Genomic DNA, 20,655 nt, shown 5'->3' on the forward strand with positions numbered 1-20,655 from the left:
ATGAAGAGCAAAACAGCACATAAAAGTGGAAAATATGCTCACTCTCTTTTCCCAGACCTCAGTTGCATCACATTGACACAGAGGTGTTTGATGTGACAGAGTAGAGGGAGTTCTACTCTGTATCAAACCCTGTGCTGTACGTGTCCTGGGAGTGTTTGATGGAGGAGCAGCGCTCCGAAAGCTAGTGGCTTTTGTTACCAAATAAACCTGTTGGACTTTATCCTGGTGTTGTGAGACTTCTTACCGTGTTTGATGGGACAGTGTTTTACTTTGTATCTAACCCATGAAATAGCTGACCATGTCCTATTCCTATCACTGTTGTTAAGCATTAAAACCATTTTGACAAATATTGTGTGAATCATACCTATTATAAAACTGAATACGACAGGGACCCATTGTGAAACGTGGTGAAGTTACAGCTGGTGTTGTACCTGGCCCTATGGAATAGATAACCCCTGTCCTATTTATGTTGAACAGAGTGCCATCATAAACAAGATCAAATGGTATACCAGTAAGAAGAAGGATGGAGCTAAGGAGCATTGGCTGGATTGGGCCGACCAGAAGTATGAGGTAGACAACTCTGTTATCCCGTTTGCTGTGACAGTTCCATGCACAGAAATGGGTTAAATAATAGGCCTTGAGATTCTCGGCTCGATTGGATGATCTGCTGTGGAGATGGGACAGAGCTTTGGGATGGAATCAAATTCAACTGGATTTATTCTCCATTTACAGCACCGCTGTGAATTGATGGTGCTAAAGGATCTCTTACACAAAGTATTTGGGCAGACTGTCAGTAAACAACCCTTTGTTTCCCAGTTGTTTTATTCGTTTCCTGATGTGATTTCTCTCTTCAGGGTCAGCAGCCTTTCCCCCTTCTCAGATATCTTTTCAAATGATAATCAAAATATTCTTTATAAAAAAAAAAATATTTATTATAAGGCCCTGATGATTTTTTTCCAGAGTATTACTCACAGTAATGTTCTGGAGAATAGACTTGAATTTTTGCAGTCTCCGGGGCAATCCTGATGGGTTGATAACCCTGGGCCCTTTTCTGATTTCCTGTCACAAGTTAACTGGTAGAATTAACTTGTTGTTTGTCTTTCTCTGTGTTTCAGCGAGAAATCATTAATGATGCAAAGCGGCTGTACAATGTGCTGGCATTATGCCCACTGCTGCCCATGTTCTGGGCACTTTATGAGCAACAGGGCTCACGATGGACACTTCAGGCCCAAGTGATGGACAGGAATGTGGGATCCATCAAACTGAAACCTGACCAAATGCAGGTACACTCCCCACTCAGATCCTCTAGCAGTGACAGGGCCCAGTCAAGCTGCTGCCTTAACTGATGCCAGGGACAGAAATAAATTTAATAACAGTTAAAAGGGATGCCATATTGTTCGGCCCTCGTACAGAAAAGGTCTTCACTCACGCTGGATGCCTCTGAGTCGGGTACAGACTGGCTCATACAGTAGTATTTACACGGGGAAGGGGCTAGGCTATGTGGAGTGTGGGGAACAGTGGGATTTGTTTTAGATTGTTCTAGCAAAGAACATGAACCTATAATCACATGGAGAGAACAAACCCATAGAATGATTACAGTACAGAATAACATTTTGACCTGTTGTGGCCATGCAGGCTCACCACAAGAGCAATTCAGTCCCCTTCCCTTTCTCTCTGCCCTATAATATTTTTCTCTTAAGGTGTTTATCCAATTCCCTTTTGAAAGGCGCCTCCACCACACTCTCAGGCAGCACCTTTTTCCCCATGTCACCATTGCTTCCAGTGGCATTGTCGTATTGTCACTAGACTAGTAATCCAGAGACCCAGAGCAAGATCTGGGGAATTGGGTTCAAATCCCACTCTGGCAGATGGTGAAATTTGAATTCAATAAAAATCTGGAACTTAAGAAGTCTAACGATGTTCTAAAAACCCTTCTGATTCACTCATGTCCTTTAGGGAAGGAAGTCTGCCACCCTTAGCCGGCGATTTGACCTACATGTGACTCCAGACCCACAGCAATGTGGTTAACTCTTAAATGCCCTCTGAAATGGAGGGCAGTCAGGGATGGACAGTAAAAGTTGGGCCCAGCCAGCATTTAAATGAATTTTTAAAAAATCCTTTGGCCAATTGGAACAGTTTCTCCCTAACAACTCTGTCTATCCTCCCTCATGATTTTGAACATTTTGTCAAATCATCTCTTGACCTTCTCTTTAAAAAGAACACCCCAGATTCTTCATACTATCCGGTGCACTAAAGACCCTCATCCCAGCAACTATTCTTGTAAATCTTACCAACAGCCTCTCTAAAGCCTCAACATTATTTCTAGAGTGTGGTGCCCAGAACTGGGCATAGTCCACCAATTCAGGGCAAACCAGTGTTTATGAAGGTGCCTTATAACTTCTTTGCTCACTGCCTCTATTTATATAGCCCAGGATCCTGTGTCCACTTTCTTAACCTGTCCTGCAACCTTCATCGATTTGATACAGGTATTTGTTCCTGCACCCCATTTATAATTGTGACCTTTATTTTGCCTCTCCTCCTTTTTGTTGCTAAAATGAATCACTTTACACTACCCTGCATTAAAGTACATCTTCCACCTGTTCACCCATTCCAGCCTGTCTATGTCCTCTTGAAGTCTACAATTTCCCTCCTCATAATACTTCCCAGTTATGTATCATCTTTAATGGGCAGCACAATGCTTAGCACTGCTGCCTCACAGCACCAGGGACCCGGGTTCGATTCCCGGCTTGTGTCACTGTTTGTGTGGAGTTTGCACATTCTCCCCGTGTCTGCGTGGGTTTCCTCCGGGTGCTCCGGTTTCCTCCCACACTCCGAAGATGTGCGGGTTAGGTTGATTGACTCAGTGTCAGGGGGATTAGCAGGGTAAATACGTGGGGTTACAGAGATAGTGCCTGGGTGGGATTGTTGCTGGTGCAGGCTGGATGGGCTGAATGGCCTCCTTCTCCACTGTAGGGATTCTATGGTTCTATCTGCAAATTTTAAAATTCTGCCCTGTTTACCCAAATCTAAGCCATTAATATACATCAAGAAAAGCAATGGTTCCAGTACTGACCCCTGGAAAACCCGCTGTATGTCCTGCACTCTGTTTCCTGTCACTCAGCCAACTTTGTATCCATGCTGTCATTGTCCCTTTTAATCCATGGGCTTCAATTTTGCCTTTAATGTTGTACTTTATCAAATATCTTTTGGAAGTCCATATGCAGGATATCACAGGCATTCCCCTCATCAGCCTTCTCTGTCACCTCATAAAAAATCTCAAATCACTTGAGTTAAGATGATTTATCTTTAATAAACCTATGCTGGCTTTCTTTCTTTAATTAAACCATACCTGTTGTGACTAATTTTGTCCTGAATTGTCATTCCTAAAAGTTTTTCCGCTATATCATGGTTATATTGACTGGCCAGTAGTTGTTGAGTTTAACCTTACTCAAATTTTAAACATTTTTTAATATTTACAATTCTCCAGTCTTCCAATCCACCCTTGTATCTAAGGAGGATTACAAGATTATGCACAGTGCCTCTGCAATTTCCTCCCTTACATCCCTCAGTGTCATTGAGAGTAAACATCATGTTCTGGTAAATTATCAACTTTAATTCTGGCCAGTCTTTTTACATAGAAACATAGAAACAAAGAGCAGGAGGAGGCCATTCGATTCTTTGAGCCTGCTTTGCCATTCTTTTTGATCAGGGCTGATCATCAAATTCAGTATCCTGATCCCTTCTTCCCCCCCATATCCCCTGATCCCTTTAGCCCCAAGAGCTATAATAATTTCCTCTTGAAACCACACAACGTTTTGGCCTCAACTACATTCTGTGGTAGTGAATTCCACACATTCACAATCCTCTGGGTGAAGAAATTTCTTCTCCCCTCAGTTCTAAAAGGTTTACCCCTGATCCTCAAACTATGACCCCCTATTCTGGACTCCCCTACCATCGGGAACATTCTTTCTGAATCTACCTTGTCTAACCCTGTTAGAATTTTATAAGTTTCTTTGAGATTCCCTCTCACTCTTCTAAACTCTAGTGAATATGATCGTAACCGACTTAGTGTCTCCTCATATGACAGACCTGCCATCCCAGGAATCACAGGAAGAGTTTTAACAACACCAGGTTAAAGTCCAACAAATTTATTTGGTAGCAAATACCATTAGCTTTCGGAGTGCTACTCCTTCGTCAGATGGAGTGGAAATGTGCTCTCAAACAGGGCACAGAGACACAAAATCAAGTTACAGAATATTGATTAGAATGCGAATCCCTACAACCAACCAGATCTTAAAGATACAGACAATGAGGGTGGGAGGGAGCATTAAGCACAGGTTAAAGAGATGTGTATTGTCTCCAGACAGGACAGCCCGCAAGTCCAGGAGGCAAGCTGTGGGGGTTACTGATAATGTGACATAAATCCAACATCCCGGTTTAGGCCGTCCTCATGTGTGCGGAACTTGGCTATCAGTTTCTGCTCAGCGACTCTGCACTGTCGTGTGTCGTGAAGGCACATTTCCACTCCATCTGACGAAGGAGCAGCGCTCCGAAAGCTAATGGTATTTGCTACCAAATAAACCTGTTGGACTTTAACCTGGTGTTGTTAAAACTCTTCCTGTGTTTACCCCAGTCCAACGCCGGCATCTCCACATCATCCCAGGAATCAGCAGGTAAACCTTTAATACATTCTCTTTATCAATTTTAGCCCATCCACATATTTGCTGTCATGCTATTAGGGCATGATCCCAAGGGTCAGCAAGGAGAGAGTCAGAGCCTCACAGGGAGAGGGAAATGAAGTCCAGAGTTAACAGGGAGAGGGTTATAAGCCCCAGAGTTAGCAGGGCTGAGAACTCCATCCTTCTGAAAGATTGAAGCTCTCACAGCCTGCAGGCATATTATTCTAAATTATGCCCCTTCATTTATTATAATGATTCTAATCTGTTCCAGACTCTGAACGTTTTATTCGTGTTGTTGCTGTTGCCACTATTTGAAGGGTTCATCTATCCTCAGTTTGAGAAGAGAAAGCTCCTGATTCAGTAAGAACTTCCATCTGTGCTTCTTCCTCAGCCCATTGAAATACCTCAGAGAATGTCCAACAAACCTTACCTCACCCAACCCATTGAAAAATCTTGGAGAATAAATGAACACCCACACATATTCATATCTCAGTTGTGATGGATTCTTTTGGAATCTTTCACTGAGACAAATGTTGTCAGAGGCTAGTGGTTCGAATCCCTATTTCATAAGAGTTCCACAGATGAGATTCACTCTATTACAGTTTCCTGGTGGAGACTCTCTCTACAAGAGGGATCTTGATAGAGAGAGAGAGGGTCTATAACAGGAATTCTGATGGAGAGTCTTGCTCTATAATTGGGATCCTGATGGAGAGATTGCCTATATAACCGGATTCCTGATGGGGAGACTCATTCTATAACAGGAAATCTTGATGGAAAACCTCCTCTAAACTAGGGAATCTGGTGGTGAGACTCTCTACAACAGAGATGAGACTGCCTCTTTAACCAGTGTACTAATGTAGAGATTCCTGTATAAAAAAGATGAGAATTTATTTTATGCAGCAGCAAATTGTTCTAACCTATCTATAAAGCCTGTACCACAGAAACAGATCCAATAGTAACTTATAAAAGGAAATTGGATAAATACTGAAAAAGTTCATTTGCCATGGGGAAAATGTAGGCGAGTTAGATTAACTAAATCAAAGATTATCGGGATAGGCGGAACGCAGAGTAGAGGCTACAATCAGATCAACTGTGATCTTATTGAATGCTGGAACAGATTCAGGGGGCTGAATGGCCTATTCCTAATTCACGTGTTTATATGTTTTGTATAGATTACAGGGTCAAAGACCTGGCAGAGTCACGATTGACTGAATCTGGGCCATATGCCATGTAATGTTTGATTTTGTAACAGGGGCCCTAATGGTGAGTCACTCTTAAACAATGGAACCAAGTGTGAAATCCTCATTAACAGGAGCTCTGATGGTAACAGTAAATCACCCAACCCCCTGATTAGATTCCAGCATGTAACCCATCCATGTAATTGTTACTCTATATAAACCCTGCCATAAACAACTGGATTAGATGTCAGCCTATAACTCAGTCCTGGGTACGTTACTCTATGTTTAAACCACCCAAACTGCAAGTTTGTAAATCTCCCTTGTTCTGCTGTTGAAAACTCTGATGATTAATTCACTCTCTCTTGATGATGCTGATTCATTCACTCTCTCTTTCTCACTCTCATTCTGATTATTACTCTGGTTTGATGCCACCCTATAGGCCAGTCACACGGATGTCTATCGGAATGCTGGGAGCTGCTGTTGCGTTCTGCATCACTGGGATTGTCCAGATACAGATTCAGGTGAGTAAAGGCTCAATTCAGTAGGAAACTACGGATTGTTTTATAGCTTCCAATTAAATACTTGTACGTTTTGGAGAAAATATTTACAGATGGTTGATTTTATTACAGGCTGAGGGGGGTGGTATGTGCAGGTTGTGGTTCAGATGGACTGAAATTACATTAAGCTTTAAATACAATTGTTAGAGGCACATTTATCCTGTGCTGTACCTATCCTGGGAGTGTTTGATGGGGACAGTGTAGAGGGAGCTTTACTCTGTATCTAACCCCGAGCTGTACCTGTCCTGGGAGTGTTTGATGGGGACAGTATAGAGGGAGCTTTACTCTGTATCTAACCCTGTGCTGTACCTATCCTGGGAGTGCTTGATGGGGACAGTGTAGAGGGAGCTTTACTCTGTACCTAACCCCGTGCTGTACCTGTCCTGGGAGTGTTTGAAGGAGACAGTGTAGAGGGAGCTTTACCCTGTATCTAACCCCATGCTGTATCTGTCCTCGGAGTGTTTGATGGTAAGAAGTTTAACAACACCAGGTTAAAGTCCAACCTGGACAGTCTAGAGGGAACATTACTTTGTGTCTAACCACGTGCTGTACTTGCTGTGGGAGTGTTTGATGGGGACAGTGTGGAGGGAAGCTTTACTCTTGTGTCTAACCCTGTGTTGTTCTTGCTCTGGGACTGTTTGATATGTAGAGGGAGATTTACGCTGGATATAGCAGCCCCCTCCACTCTACCAGTAAACAAATGTGCCAGGAACAACAGTTGGGGGCTAGTTCATTCCAAGCTGCATTGTGGTGAAGGTTGCAGTGCAGGGGGTTTTAAAAGATGGGCAGAACTGAACATCTCTCAGTATGTAGTGTAGAAACTTCAAACTCTTCTGGATATTCTGGTGTTTGACAAGGATATTTTTTCACAGAAGTGGCAGGCTACACCACAACCGCATGGTATGACTGAATTGAAAATATTTAATGGAGCACCTTGCAAACTTAACATACACTTCTTAGAGCATCAGATTGTAACAGATCCACACACGGTAAGAATGGGTTATATTGCAGCTTCTTGTTCATTAACTTAACATTTCATCAAAAGGATCGATGGGGAGATGCAATGATTGTTTAAATGCTGCTGCTTATATTCAATGTAATCAGTAACATAATGCATAAAGAAAGCTAGAAAGACTGGGATTTATAAAGCTCTTTTACATCCTCAGAATGTTCCAAAGAATTTCACAGCCACTGAGGTATACGTGAAGTGCAGTCATTGTTGTAATGTGGAAACATAATAGCCAGTTTGTGCACAGCAAGATTCCACAAATAGCACTGTGATAATCTGTTTTAGTGACAGTGGTTGAAGGTTAAATATTGGCCAAGATAGCAGGGAGAATGCCGATGGTTTTCTTTGAGTAGCACTATGGAATCTTTAACGTCTGCTTGAGCGGGTAGAAGAGCCCATTTTAATGTTCCATTATGATAGTAGGCGCCTCTGACCATGCAGCACTTGCTCAGTACAGCACTAGAGAGTCAGCCTAGATTTTGTGCTCAGATACCTAGCATGGGGCTTGAACCCCCAACCGTTTGACTCAGAGGTTAGAAATGCCTTCTTAAAGGTTGGATCAGCTCCTTCATCTCACCTGAAATAATTAAAGTTTGTGATGGATAATGTTAGTAAGTGGAGGTGAGAAGATGGGGTCAGCTCCAGGTCTCCTGCCGAATTAACCTTCATTCCATTTTACTTACCCCTGTTTGGGGGGGTGTTATGGGAGGTGAAGGTCTTGGAATGCCCCCAGTAGGTGAGAGTACCTTTTAATGGGCTCATCTCCCTGCAGCAGGCCCCAAGACTTACTAGTTGAATGTCTCAGTCTTGACTTAGGCCTTTAATGGGCTTTCACTTCTGATCTTCACAGTTTCAGCTCATTTAAAGCCCTTTGCTGGATCTCTTGCCAGAACGCTGGTGGGCTGCAGCTTGATGATCTCCTGGGAGTGAGGGGTGTGCTCTCTCACTGGGTCGTAATCCTAGACAATGATTTGGGGCTGTGCCAGGTAAAGCAGGACAAGCAGAAGTCCTGTTCAGCCTGAACTCTGTCTCATAGAGGAGAATCCCCCTACAAACTGCATGTGCTGTCTTGTTTCATCTTCTTTGTGTCTATCGGTTGGAGAACAAATCATTTGGGAAATAAAGTTCTTTATCCATAGTACACATTTCTCAACAAGATAGACCTCAACCAAAAATAAATCTTTTCACAACCTTTGAACTGGGACCAGGAGTGTCCAACAGTGCTGTGTCCTGACAGCATTGCCTTCTAGTAACAGATGCGAAACCTCCATCAATAAATTACATTGAATTTTACTATGCTGAACAAGCCACTCAGCTCCACCAGAGCATCATTTCATCTCAGCTGATCAACTTATCCTTCCATCCCTAATTTCTCCCTCGTATACTTGGCTGACTTCCCTGTTTATAATAATTGCCTCAAACATTCCATGTGGTAGCAAGTTCCACATCCTAAACACTCTATGGGTAAAGTTTCTTCTCAATTTCCATTTTGATACATTAGTTAATGGGGCAAATTTTCCCGTTCCGCCCGCCACGGGAATTGGAGCGGGCGAGGGGTGGACCATGGAAAGGTCCATTGACCTCGGGCGGGATTTTCCAGTTTCGCGGTGAGCCCAGCCGGAAAATCCCACCCAATATCATATTTTTGACAATTTCCCACAGGTAGAAGCATCTTGTCTATATTTTTCTCTACCCTATTTAACCCTGACATAATTGTAAAGATTTCTATCAAGTCTCACACCTGCTTTCTGTTTCCAAGAGTAAAGATCCTAGCCTGTGAGTGATCAGATAGGCTGAGCAATGTAAGCAGGAAATAATGCAAACTGGCAATTATTTTTGACCAGACTTCAAATCTCACACTCTCTCCAATCAGAAGAAGCTTAAATTGACAGGAGGCAGGGGTAACATTTTGTACCCTGATCCATTGAAAACTTCAATGGGCAATAGCTACAGATATAATCAGGAAAACAATTAAGCAATGCCTATAACAATAGGATCTGGTCTGAAGTTTAGAATTGTGTTAGCAATTTGCTCCAAAAGCATACTCTGTAGTGAGCATTGTTTCATTGTCTTGTACTATTGGACAAGAGTTTCTGCCTCAGAGTTATCACCTATACAAACCTTTCTCCTGTGTCCATTTTGTATTGATGTACATGGATAGGAAATGTCAAAAAGCTCACCATCATTGAGGGACCATGTAGCTGGGCTCCGCTCTCTGCTCATTTTCTGTCCACACATGTTTTGTTTCAGATTCCAGCATCCGCAGTATTTTGCTTTTATCTTAATTGTTTCTGAGTTGTGTTCAGGGTCAGAAATCTGGACTGATGTTCCTCTCCCTCAATTGAGACTGCCAAGGCCAAATGTACTCAATCCTTTCAACTTGCTGAGGTGACCCTACTCTTTACATATTGATGGACAGTATTTTAATGGTTGCAACAGTGGTGACAAACTGTGAAAGGCCATGGATTCAAGTCTCACCATGGCGGTTGTGGTCTGACACCAAAAAGAAAATAACCATGAAAGTTGCTGGATTTGTTTGAAAGAGTCATCTGTTTCACTGATGCTCTTTAAGGAGAACCTGCTGCCCCTGCCTGCTTTGGCCTATGTGTGACTCCAGTCCCATTCTGTGCGACTTTATTCTAAAATAGCATTTTCACAGGGCAACTCAGAATATAAAATTAGGGAATCAGCCTGAGAACAAAAGGGAACAACTCTGTGTGTTGTGTGTTGGATGGCTCAGGATCACTCCTTTGGTTACCACCACAACCAGCATTCAGCTGACTGTGCACAGGTATAGATCTCACCCTGCTTCCCAGATTGCCTTAAGTAATTCGTTTCTTTTCAGTTTTCCACCAGTTATCTTGTGCCTGTCGATAACTTCACACTTCACATCGTTCCAGTAAACTGTACAGAGCCTCAGCTGCCAGTAAACCTAAACGTCACAATGGACTCCAAGACCGGCAGTACATTCTTCATGGTGCAAGATTTCAAAACCAGGCAACTGAATGTCAAGCAGGTGAGCAGAAAGAAATAACAGGTAAAGGTGATGTGGGAAATTTTGTTGTTATTTTACAGGATACGGGCATTGCTGGCTGGGCCAGTGTTTGTACCTGTTCAGCAGGTGGTGGTGGTTGTCATCTTAAAATGATATTAGTCCTTGAGCTTATTATTTGAATAAGACACATGGCACCGTCACTCATAAAAGATTGGGTTAACACACTGTAGGTTCATTTATTAAGACTAGGCACATGAGAACTGTCTTCTACTGTTATAAAGCTTGGATGTGGAGATGCCGGCGTTGGACTGGGGTAAACACAGTAAGAGTTTTAACACCAGATTAAAGTCCAACTGGTTTATTTGGTAGCAAATGCCATTAGCTTTCGGAGCGCTGCTCCTTCGTCAGATGGAGTGGATATCTGCTCTCAAACAGGGTATACAGAGACAAAAAATCAAGTTACAGAATACTGATTCGAATGCGAATCTTTACAGCTAATCAGGTCTTAAAGATACAGACAATGTGAGTGGAGGGAGCATTAAGCACAGGTTAAAGAGATGTGTATTGTCTCCAGACAGGACAGCCAGTGAGATTCTGCAAGCGTTCTCCAATGAGGCCTTCACGACACGACAGCGCAGAGTCGCTGAGCAGAAACTGATAGCCAAGTTCCGCACACATGAGGACGGCCTAAACCGGGATCTTGGGTTCATGTCACACTATCGGTGACCCCCACAGCTTGCCTCCTGGGACTTGCAGAATCTCACTGGCTGTCCTGTCTGGAGACAATACACATCTCTTTAACCTGTGCTTAATGCTCCCTCCACTCACATTGTCTGTATCTTTAAGACCTGATTAGCTGTAAAGATTCGCATTCTAATCAGTATTCTGTAACTTGATTTTGTGTCTCTGTGCCCTGTTTGAGAGCAGATATCCACTCCATCTGACGAAGGAGCAGCGCTCCGATAGCTAATGGCATTTGCTACCAAATAAACCTGTTGGACTTTAACCTGGTGTTGTTAAAACTCTTACTGTGTAAAGCTTGGAGACATTGTCATCTCTGTTGCTTAAAGCAAAAGTGAAGTTAAAACTGAAGCACGCAATACATACATAATTTCCCGTCTGATGATATATGCAGCGATCTGCTACAGTCCATGTGGTGTAGGTAACTAGAGTGCTGTTAGGGAGGGAGTTTGATCCAATAACAGTAAAGGAACAGCAATATAGTTCCAAGTCAGGATGGTGTGTGACTAGGAGGGAAATTTGCAGGTGGTCGCTTTCCCATATATCAGCAGCTCTTGGTCGAGTTCACAGTTTTGAAGGTGCCGTCAAAAGAGCCTTGCTAAGTTGTTGCAGTGTCACTGCTGCCACTGTCACTGTGCATCTGTGATGGAAGGGGTGAATGTGGATGGAGTGCCAATAAAGCAGGCTGCTTTGCCCAGATTGTGTCAAGCTTCTTGAGTGATGTTGGAGCTGCACTCATCCAGGCAAGTAGAAATTATCCTGTCTCACTCCTGACTCGTGCCTTTGTGGATGGTGGACAGGTTTTGGGGAGTCAGGAGATGAGATAATCATTGCAAAATTCCCAGCCTCTGACCTACTCTTATATCCACATCTATATGGCTGGTCCGGTTCAGTTTCAGGTCAATGGTAACCCCCAGGATGTCGATGGTAATGCTATTGAATGTCCTTGGAGGATGATTAGATTCTTTCATGTTCGAGATGGTCATCACCTGGCACTCGTGTGGTGTGAATGTTGTTTGCCATTTATTAGTCCAAGCCTGATATGCACGTGTCCACGTCTTGCTGCATATGGACATGGACTGCTTCAGTCCCTGAAGAGTTGTGAAGGGCACTGAACATTGTACAATCATCAGTGACCATCCCCACTTCTGACCTTATGATGGAAGGAAGGTCATTGATGAAGCAGCTGAAGATGGTTGGGCCTAGGAGAGTATGCTAAGAAATTCCTGCAGTGATGTACTGGGATGGAAATGCTTAATGCCAAACAGCCACAACCATCTTCTTTTTTACAAGATATGACTCCAATCACAGAAGAGATACCCCCCACCCCTCGATTCCCATTGTGGCACTCAGTCGAATGCTGCTTTAATGTCAATGGCAGTGGCTCTCACCTCACCTCTTGTGTTCAGCTCTTTTGAGCCAAAGCTACAGCCATGGGGTCAGGAGCTGAGTGGCTCTGGCAGAACACAAACTGAGCATGAGTTAGCAAGCTATTGCTGCGTAAGTAATGCTTGATAGCACTGTGATGACACCTTCTATCATTTTGCTAAGCGTCAAGAGTAGACTGATGGGGTGGTAATTGGCTACACTGGATTTGTCCTGCTTTTTTTGGATGGAATTTTTTTTCTGCTGGGTAGATGCCAGTGATGTAGCTGTCCTGGAACTGATTGGCATGGGGCACATTCTGCAGTCCAAGTCTTCAGTACTATTGCTGGAATGTTGTCAAGGCCCATATTCATAGAATCATAGAATCTACAGTGCAGAAGAAGGCCATTTGGTCCATTGAGCCTGCACCAACAACAATCCCACCCATGCCCCATCCCCGTAACCCCATATATTTACCCTCCTAAACCCCCTGATACTAAAGGATAATTTAGCATGGCCAATCCACCTAACCCGCGCATCTTTGGATAGTGGGAAGAAACCTGAGCACCCGGAGGATGTGCAAGCTCCACACAGACAGTCACTCAAGGCCAGAATTGAACCTGGGTCCCTGGTACTGTGAGACAGCAGTACCTGCCACTGTGTCCCCCCACAAAAGCCTTCAGTGGAATCCTGTGCCTTCAGCTGTTTCTTGATATCGCATGCAGTGAAGTATTTTTAAAAATGTACTTTTCAGACTGATAATTTTTGTAGAGGGAGCTTTGTTATGTATTTAACCCTTGGTGTACCTGCCCTGCGAGTGATGGAAGTGGGCAGTGTAGTGGAACCTTCACTCTGTATCTAACTCTGTACCTCTGCAGGGAGTGTTTGACTGGAACAGTGTAGAGGGAGCTTTAATCTGTATTTAACCCTGTGCTGACCTGTGCAGGGAGTGTTTGACTGGGACAGTGTCGAGGGAGCTTTACTCTGTATCTAACCCTGTGCTGTACCTGTCCTGGGAGTGTTTGATGGGGTCAGCATAGAGGAATCTTTACTCTGTATCTAACCCCATGCTATACTTTTCGTGGGAGTATTTGATGGGTGCAATGTAGAGGAAGCTTTACTCTGTATCTAACCCCGTGCTGTACCTGTCCTGGGAGTGTCTGATTGGGACAGTGTAGAGGGAACCTTACTCTATATCTAACTCCATGTTGTACCTGTCCTGGGAGTATTTGATGGGGACAGTGTAAAGGGAGCTTTACTCTGTATCTAACCCCGTGCTGTACCTGTCCTGGGAGTGTTTGATGGGGACAGTGTAGAGGGAGCTTTACTCTGTATCTAACCCTGTGCTGTACCTGTCCTGGGAGTGTTTGATGGGGACAGTGTAGAGGGAGCTTTACTCTGTATCTAACCCTGTGCTGTACCTGATCAGGAATGCCAGGTACAGTGCCTTCACATCCTTTCTAAAATTTGGCACCCAGAACTGTACACAGTACTCCAGTTGCAATTGAACTAGTGCCTTATACAAGTTCAGCATAACCTCCTTGCTCTTGTACTCTATGCCCCTATTAATAAAACCTAAGATATTATATGCTTTATTATCAACTTTCTCAACCTGTCCAGCCATTTTCATGACTAATGCACATTAACACCCAGGAGTTAATTGTTCTGCTATCTTTGCCCAGAAAGGGCATGAAACCTATTTACGTAAAACAAACCAAAGTTAAAAGAACTCACTGGATCGGCACGGCAGCTTCTGCCCTCATGGCTGTTTCCCCCCTCGCCGGCAAGAATCACTGCTACTCTGCAGTAGCAGAGACCAGGTGCCATGGCCATGCTGGGGGATTGGAGGATATTGAAGCCACTGTCTGTTTGGGCAGTGCCCATTGGACAGGGCAGCCTGGCAGTGCACAATTCGTACCCTGGCTGCCCAGTTGGGCATCATAGTGTGCTGGGGCAATGCCAAGGGGGTGAGGCCTGACTGGAGGTGGGAATGGGCCTATGACGGGTGGGGTATGCATGGTGACAGGGCAGGGCTTATGCAGGAGGGAGCTCTCCAAGGCAGGGGACTATGCAAGGAGAGGGGTAGTTATGCGGGAGGCAGAACTATACAAGGTGGGAGCCATGCAAGGGGACTATGCAAGGGGGCGGATCTGAGGTTGGGTTCTACGCAAGGAGGAGGAGTCATGTTGGGAGAGGGCCGTGCAGCGGTGAGCTTTTGAGGGGGTCATGACGGGGTGGGGGATGCATGTCAGGGGTCTGCCAGGGGCCTCATCAGGATGGTCCTGATGCCCTGATGCCGGCAACCCCGTGTTGGTGCGGGGGCAAACAATCTGATGGAAGGGGGGTGGTGTGATGTCCTTGGGGGGGGTGTGAGAGGAGGTCTCCCAGTGGACTAGTAGATCGCAGCACACTGCGCAATGGTGCCCAAACACTCTGAAGCTGGCTTCCCCGGCGTAGGTAGGCTCCATCCACCCCCTGCTGGCGCAAAGCTCCCAGCGCCAGAAGATTGCAGTGCCAGACTCACCCAAAAGCTCGATGTGGAGGATTCCCGTTTTCAGACTTTTATGACACTTAGAATTTTTTGGGAGGATTCCGCTTAGACCCCAGGAAAACCCAGTTGGTTCACTTGAGGAAACCTGCTTGGGTCTACATGTGACTCCAGACCCAGAGCAATTTGGTTGACTCTTAGATGCCCTCTGTAAGCCACTCAGTTATATTCAATCACTACAAAAGGAATTAAACCCAATGGACCACCTGGCATCGACCTAGGCACCAGCAAACCCGGCCCTGTCAACCCAGTAGAGTCCTCCATACTAACATCTGAGAGCTTGCGCCAAAATTGGGAGATCTGTCTCACAGACTAGTCAGGCAACATCTTCACATAGTCGTACCGTACAGATAATGTCCCATTCAGCACCATCACCATTGGTGATGTGTATGTTGTGTCCCACCGGACCCAGCAGAGATAATGACACAGTGATATACAGCAGGAGTTGCCCTGGGAGTCCTCAACATCAACTCTGGATCCCAGTTTTGCTCGGACTCCTTGATGCACAATGCTGCCTTGATGTCAAGGGCTGTCACTCTCACTGCACCTGTGGCATTCAGCTCCTTCGCCAATTTTTGAATCAAGGCTGTACTGAGATCAGGAGCTGAGTGACCCTGACTGAACCCAAACAGAGCATCTGTAAGCAGGTTATTGCTGAGTAAGTGCTGCTTGATAGCACAGTTGATGACCCCTTCCATCACTTTGATGATTGGGAGTAGATTGATGGGGCAGTAATTGGCTGGGTTAGATTTGTCTTGATCCTTGTGTACAGGACATACCTGGGCAATTTTTCACATTGCTGGGTAGATGCCAGTGTTGGCACAGACAGTCTATCCAATGTCTCTACTTGATTATTTTCAAAATCTTCTAGTGACGGATTTTCCTCTTTTAACAATGGCTTGGGTAGTATCTTTTTCCCTGGTAAAGACAGATGCAAAGTATTGATCTAATACTCCCATGCCCTTTGCCTCTACATGTGAGCCCCCTTTATGGTTCCTATTGGCTCTATTTCTCTTTACCACCTTTTATTATTTATATGAGAGTAGACGTCTTTGAGATTCCCTTTTGTGTTAACTACCAGTCTCTTTTCATACTTCCTTTTTGCTTCCCTTTTTTGCTTTTTCATTTCTCCTCTCAACCTTCTGTATTCCATGTGGTTCTTAATTGTATTTTTTACCTGAAACCTGTCGCAAGCACACTTTTTCTTCTTTATCTAAATTTCTACCTCCTTTGTTGTCCAGGGAGTTCTGGATTTGTTTTTCCTACCTTTCCTTTTTGTGGGGATATACCATGACTGTGCTCGAACCATTCCTTGTTTGAAGGTAGCCTATTGTTCAGATACTGTTTTTCCTGCCAACCATTTGCTGAAATTTATTTGGCCAAGATCCATTCCCACACCACTGAAGTTGACATTCCCTGATTAATGAGTCTTACTATGCAGTTATGGTAATGTGTGTGTTTATTGTTACTCCTACAGGTTCCTGACAACCAATTGAAGAATTTGGATAATTCAGCCCTTGTCCGGTATGTTGCTTTCTGAGCTTAAATATATTGATCACTGACAATGCATAGTGAAGAACAAATCGTCATGTATTGGAGCACAACAGATATACTACAGAGACATAGCAGAAAGTATCTCATACACTGAGACATTGCAGAGAGTATCTCATACACTGAGACATTGCAGAGAATATCTCATACACTGAGACATTGCAGAGAGTATCTCAGACACTGAGACATTGCAGAGAGTATCTCAGACACTGAGACATTGCAGAGAGTATCTCGTACACTGAGACATTGCAGAGGGTTTTGTTATTCTTTTACAGGATTTGAGCATCAGTGACTGGGCCAGAATTTTTATTGCTCACCCCACCTACCCTGGAGAAGGTCATGGTGAGCAGACGTCTTGAACCATTGCAGTTCGTGTTGTGTGGGTACACTCCCAGTCCTGTTAGGAAGGGAATTCCAGGATTCTGACCCAGTTACAGTGAAGGAACAGTGATATAGGGTAGCATTGAGGCAGTACAGTGATTAGCACTGCTGCCTCACACTTCCAGGGACCCGGGTTCAATTCGGCCTCGGTTGACTGTGTGGAATTTGCACGTTCTCCCCTTGTCCGGTTTCCTCCCACAGTCCAAAGATATGCGGGTTAGGTTGATTGGCCGTGCTAAATTGCCCCTTAGTGTCAGGGTAAATGTGTGGGTTTATGGGGATAAGGCCTGGCTGGGATTGTTGTTGGTGCAGGCTTGATGGGCCAAATGGCCTCCTTCTGCACTGTTGGGATTCTATAATTCTAATTTCCCATTCTGTGCATTATGGGCTGTGACTGGTGTGAAACTTAACTGGCTCAGCTATACTCACACCTACTCCAGCAGGTAGAGGCTGGAATTCTGAAATGACTCCCGAAAGCCTGTCCACCATCTACAAGGCACAAGTCAGGAGTGTGATGGGATACTCTCCACTTGCTTGGGTGAGTGCAGCTCCAACAGCACTCAAGAAGTTCAATACTATCCATCACGCACACCAGCCTCCCATCCATCAAGCAAACTAGCCTCCCTTCCATTGACACTGTCTACACTTCCCATTGCCTCGGCAAAACAGCCAGCATAATTAAGGACCCCACGCACCCTGGACATATCTCTTCCATCTACTTCCGTCGGGAAAAAGATACTGAGGTCACGTACCAACCGACTCAAGAACAGCTTCTTCCCTGCTGCCATCAGACTTTTGAATGGACCTACCTTGCATTATGTTGATCTTTCTCTACACCCTAGCTATGACTGTAACACTACATTCTGCACTCTCTCCTCTCCTGAATGGTATGCTTTGTCTGTATAGCGCGCAAGAAACAATACTTTTCACTGTATACGAATACGTATGACAATAAGAAATCAAATCAAAGACAAAGCAGCCTGCTTGATCGGCACCCATTCTGCCACCTTAAACTTTCACTCCCGCCACCCCTGATGCACAGTAGTAGCAGTGTGAACCATATACAAGATACATTCAGTGATTCACCAATTCTCCTTTTCCACCCCTAACCAAGCCCACATCCACTACCATCTAGAAAGACAAAGGCAGCCAATGCATGGGAAAACCAGCACTTGCAATTTCTCCTCCAAGTCACTCGCCACCCTGACTTGGAACTCTATCACCATTCCTTTACTGTTGCTGGGTCAAACTCTCTCCCTAACAGCACTGTGGGTGTACCTACTCCACATGGTCTTCAAGAAGGCAGCTTACCACCACTTGCTCAAGGACAATTAGGGATGGGCAATAATCGCTGGCCTTTCCAATGGGGCTCACATGTATGAAATAGCAAAAAGAACTTTCCCTTTCTTCAACCCAAGCACTGAATCCAGAGATTGAGCTGCTCTCACAGCTGTGAGATTCATGTGAATTTTCAGAATGTTTCTCAGTGCTTGCTGTGTTGAAAGGTTGGGCTGTTGAAATAATGCCCATTGGAGAGCTGCACAGCTTGATAGTTCTCTTGTTTTTATTGCATTAATAATGTTTAGCATCGACAGATAGGTGACAAAACAAGTCACAGTCTACAGGATCACTAGTGTCCCTGCTGCCATGGTGATGAGCCCATAGACATTCCAGGAATGATCTTTATGAGGATTAACTTTAATGTTGCCAATTAATGTGTGTAAAAGGGTATAAAGTGACCCAAGTATTTATGCCATTGCTAAATGGCTTGAGGCCTTTTTTTGAAGTGGCTGAAGTGTTGGTTGCATGAGATATTGTATGAAGTCTCCAGTTTCCATTTCAGACCCAGACTTTTAAGTCATTTAGGCTCGGTGGAGCCTGTGATGTGGTGTGAGTGTTTGACTGATATTTCAGAATCTTGAGTTGCTTAACCAACTACCATTGAGGGAGCACTATAGACCATTAAAAAAGGAGGCCCCCCAAAACATTGATAAATTTCTATTTGCTAAGTCCTCCCACTGTAGAGTGTTACACGGCCACATCTCACCACCAGACCCTAAACTGATCACCTCCTCATCTCCTCCTGGGACTTCCCGTAGGCCTCAGTGCAAGCTGAACATTATTGGTCCCCAATCGGTGATTTGACACGGACTGCTTGATTGGTGCCGGTTGCTAACAGGGATTAAGATGATTAGGCCCAAGGGCAGATATAGTTGGCTAATTTATTCCTTCAGTATGTCCAATGTCGGTCGTTTTAAGAGTAGCTCATTAATGATCTTTTGATTTAGACCAGAAGGATTGGCTGATTTATGAGGTGTTGCACATTAATAGAATGTATCATTTGCAGGATCTTTCCCGTGTTGGAAACATCAGATACCAGTAGCAACAGGACTCTGAGATTGACGTGCAAACCAAACGCTGTTAATAATCTGGCTGTGAGACCATTTGTCCCATCGCACTACACACTTGTAGACCTTGGCAGGTGAGAAATACATACTGGGGAGTTCGAACTACCTCATTTTTCAATTGTGACTCTCCCTGAAACCATTCAGCACTGGAAGGAAGCTTCAATCTTTTAAATTTTCCCTGTCCTCGTATCCAGGGCCCCTTGCCCATCAAGACATTTCCTGTAACCACGTTTCTCTGCTTACTGCAACCCTCCTCCTATTCCCGTTCTTTATCCTGCAAGTTTAGTGTGGCTTGTGTTTTCTGCTCATCCCTATTTTAAGTATGATATTCAGATATTTTGGGGACTGTTTCCTCATTTTTCTACAGCGACAGTAAGAGTTTGAAAGTTGTTTTATATTTCCTCAAGTGAGTGATCTCTCAATTAACACTTCCCAATCAGTTAACTTGCCTCTCGTTGCTTTCCCTGTTGCCCTTTTAAGATTTCTGCTCCCCATGGGCAATAATCTGAAATACAGTCCTATTGTGCTTACTGGACTCCCAAACTCCATCGATTCTCTGCCAGAGTGTTATCCTGGCGATTGTAGGAAGATATAAACTGCCCCTCGAGGTGCCTGTTCACACTGGGGCCAGGATACTTGCTCTAAACTCAGTGGTGCTGTCTCATTCAACTCCTTAACCTTAATGATTGAATCATTTCCAATGATTAAACCTACCCCTTCTTTCACTTGTAACTCTGTGTTTACACATGTCTTTTGAATGTATACTTGTAGAATATATTTCTCAGTGTCTAGCTGTGTAAATATCTTTCTCTGCTAATGTTTATTGCTGTGTTTTTGAGTAAGTGTATTTCTTTGGGCATCTGTTTATCTTTGTACATAAATAAACACAAGTGCATGATTGAAAGACATTCTGGACCGGATTCTCCGACCTCGCCCACAGCTGGGATTCTTGATCCCGTTGCGGTGAACGGAGTGTGTGCCAAACTCTCTGTTCTCGCTGGCAGCGGTGGTGAGGCATGAATAGCTGAGTTTAGAGCAGGTATCCTGGCCCAGTGTGAACAAGCACCTCGACGGGCAGTTTATGTATTGGTTTTCTTGACCAATATGTGGAGGAACCAACCACAGAGCAGGCCATCTTAGACTGGGTACTGTGTAATGAGAAGGAAACCATTGCCAATCTAGCTGTACGAGACCCCTTGGGGATAAGGGACTATAACATGATAGAATTTTTTATCAAGATGGA

General features: G+C 44.3%; 1 protein-coding gene across 7 annotated transcripts in view; it reads left to right on the forward strand.

Moving 5' to 3' along the window:
• The window catches only part of LOC144500587 (solute carrier family 15 member 1-like), a 139,550-nt gene that overhangs the window by 94,415 nt on the left and 24,480 nt on the right, over nucleotides 1-20,655 (forward strand). For all 7 annotated transcript variants that reach the window (XM_078223741.1, XM_078223746.1, XM_078223739.1 and 4 more), the window contains 8 exons: nucleotides 478-570; nucleotides 1,116-1,283; nucleotides 4,951-5,039; nucleotides 6,297-6,378; nucleotides 7,287-7,403; nucleotides 10,269-10,439; nucleotides 16,550-16,596; nucleotides 19,352-19,486. In XM_078223741.1, the coding sequence (XP_078079867.1) occupies nucleotides 478-570; nucleotides 1,116-1,283; nucleotides 4,951-5,039; nucleotides 6,297-6,378; nucleotides 7,287-7,403; nucleotides 10,269-10,439; nucleotides 16,550-16,596; nucleotides 19,352-19,486 (902 nt within the window). The remainder of the gene's footprint in view (nucleotides 1-477; nucleotides 571-1,115; nucleotides 1,284-4,950; nucleotides 5,040-6,296; nucleotides 6,379-7,286; nucleotides 7,404-10,268; nucleotides 10,440-16,549; nucleotides 16,597-19,351; nucleotides 19,487-20,655) is intronic.

This window comes from Mustelus asterias, chromosome 11, assembly GCF_964213995.1.
Source record: "Mustelus asterias chromosome 11, sMusAst1.hap1.1, whole genome shotgun sequence".
Classification (NCBI taxonomy): Eukaryota; Metazoa; Chordata; class Chondrichthyes; order Carcharhiniformes; family Triakidae; genus Mustelus; species Mustelus asterias.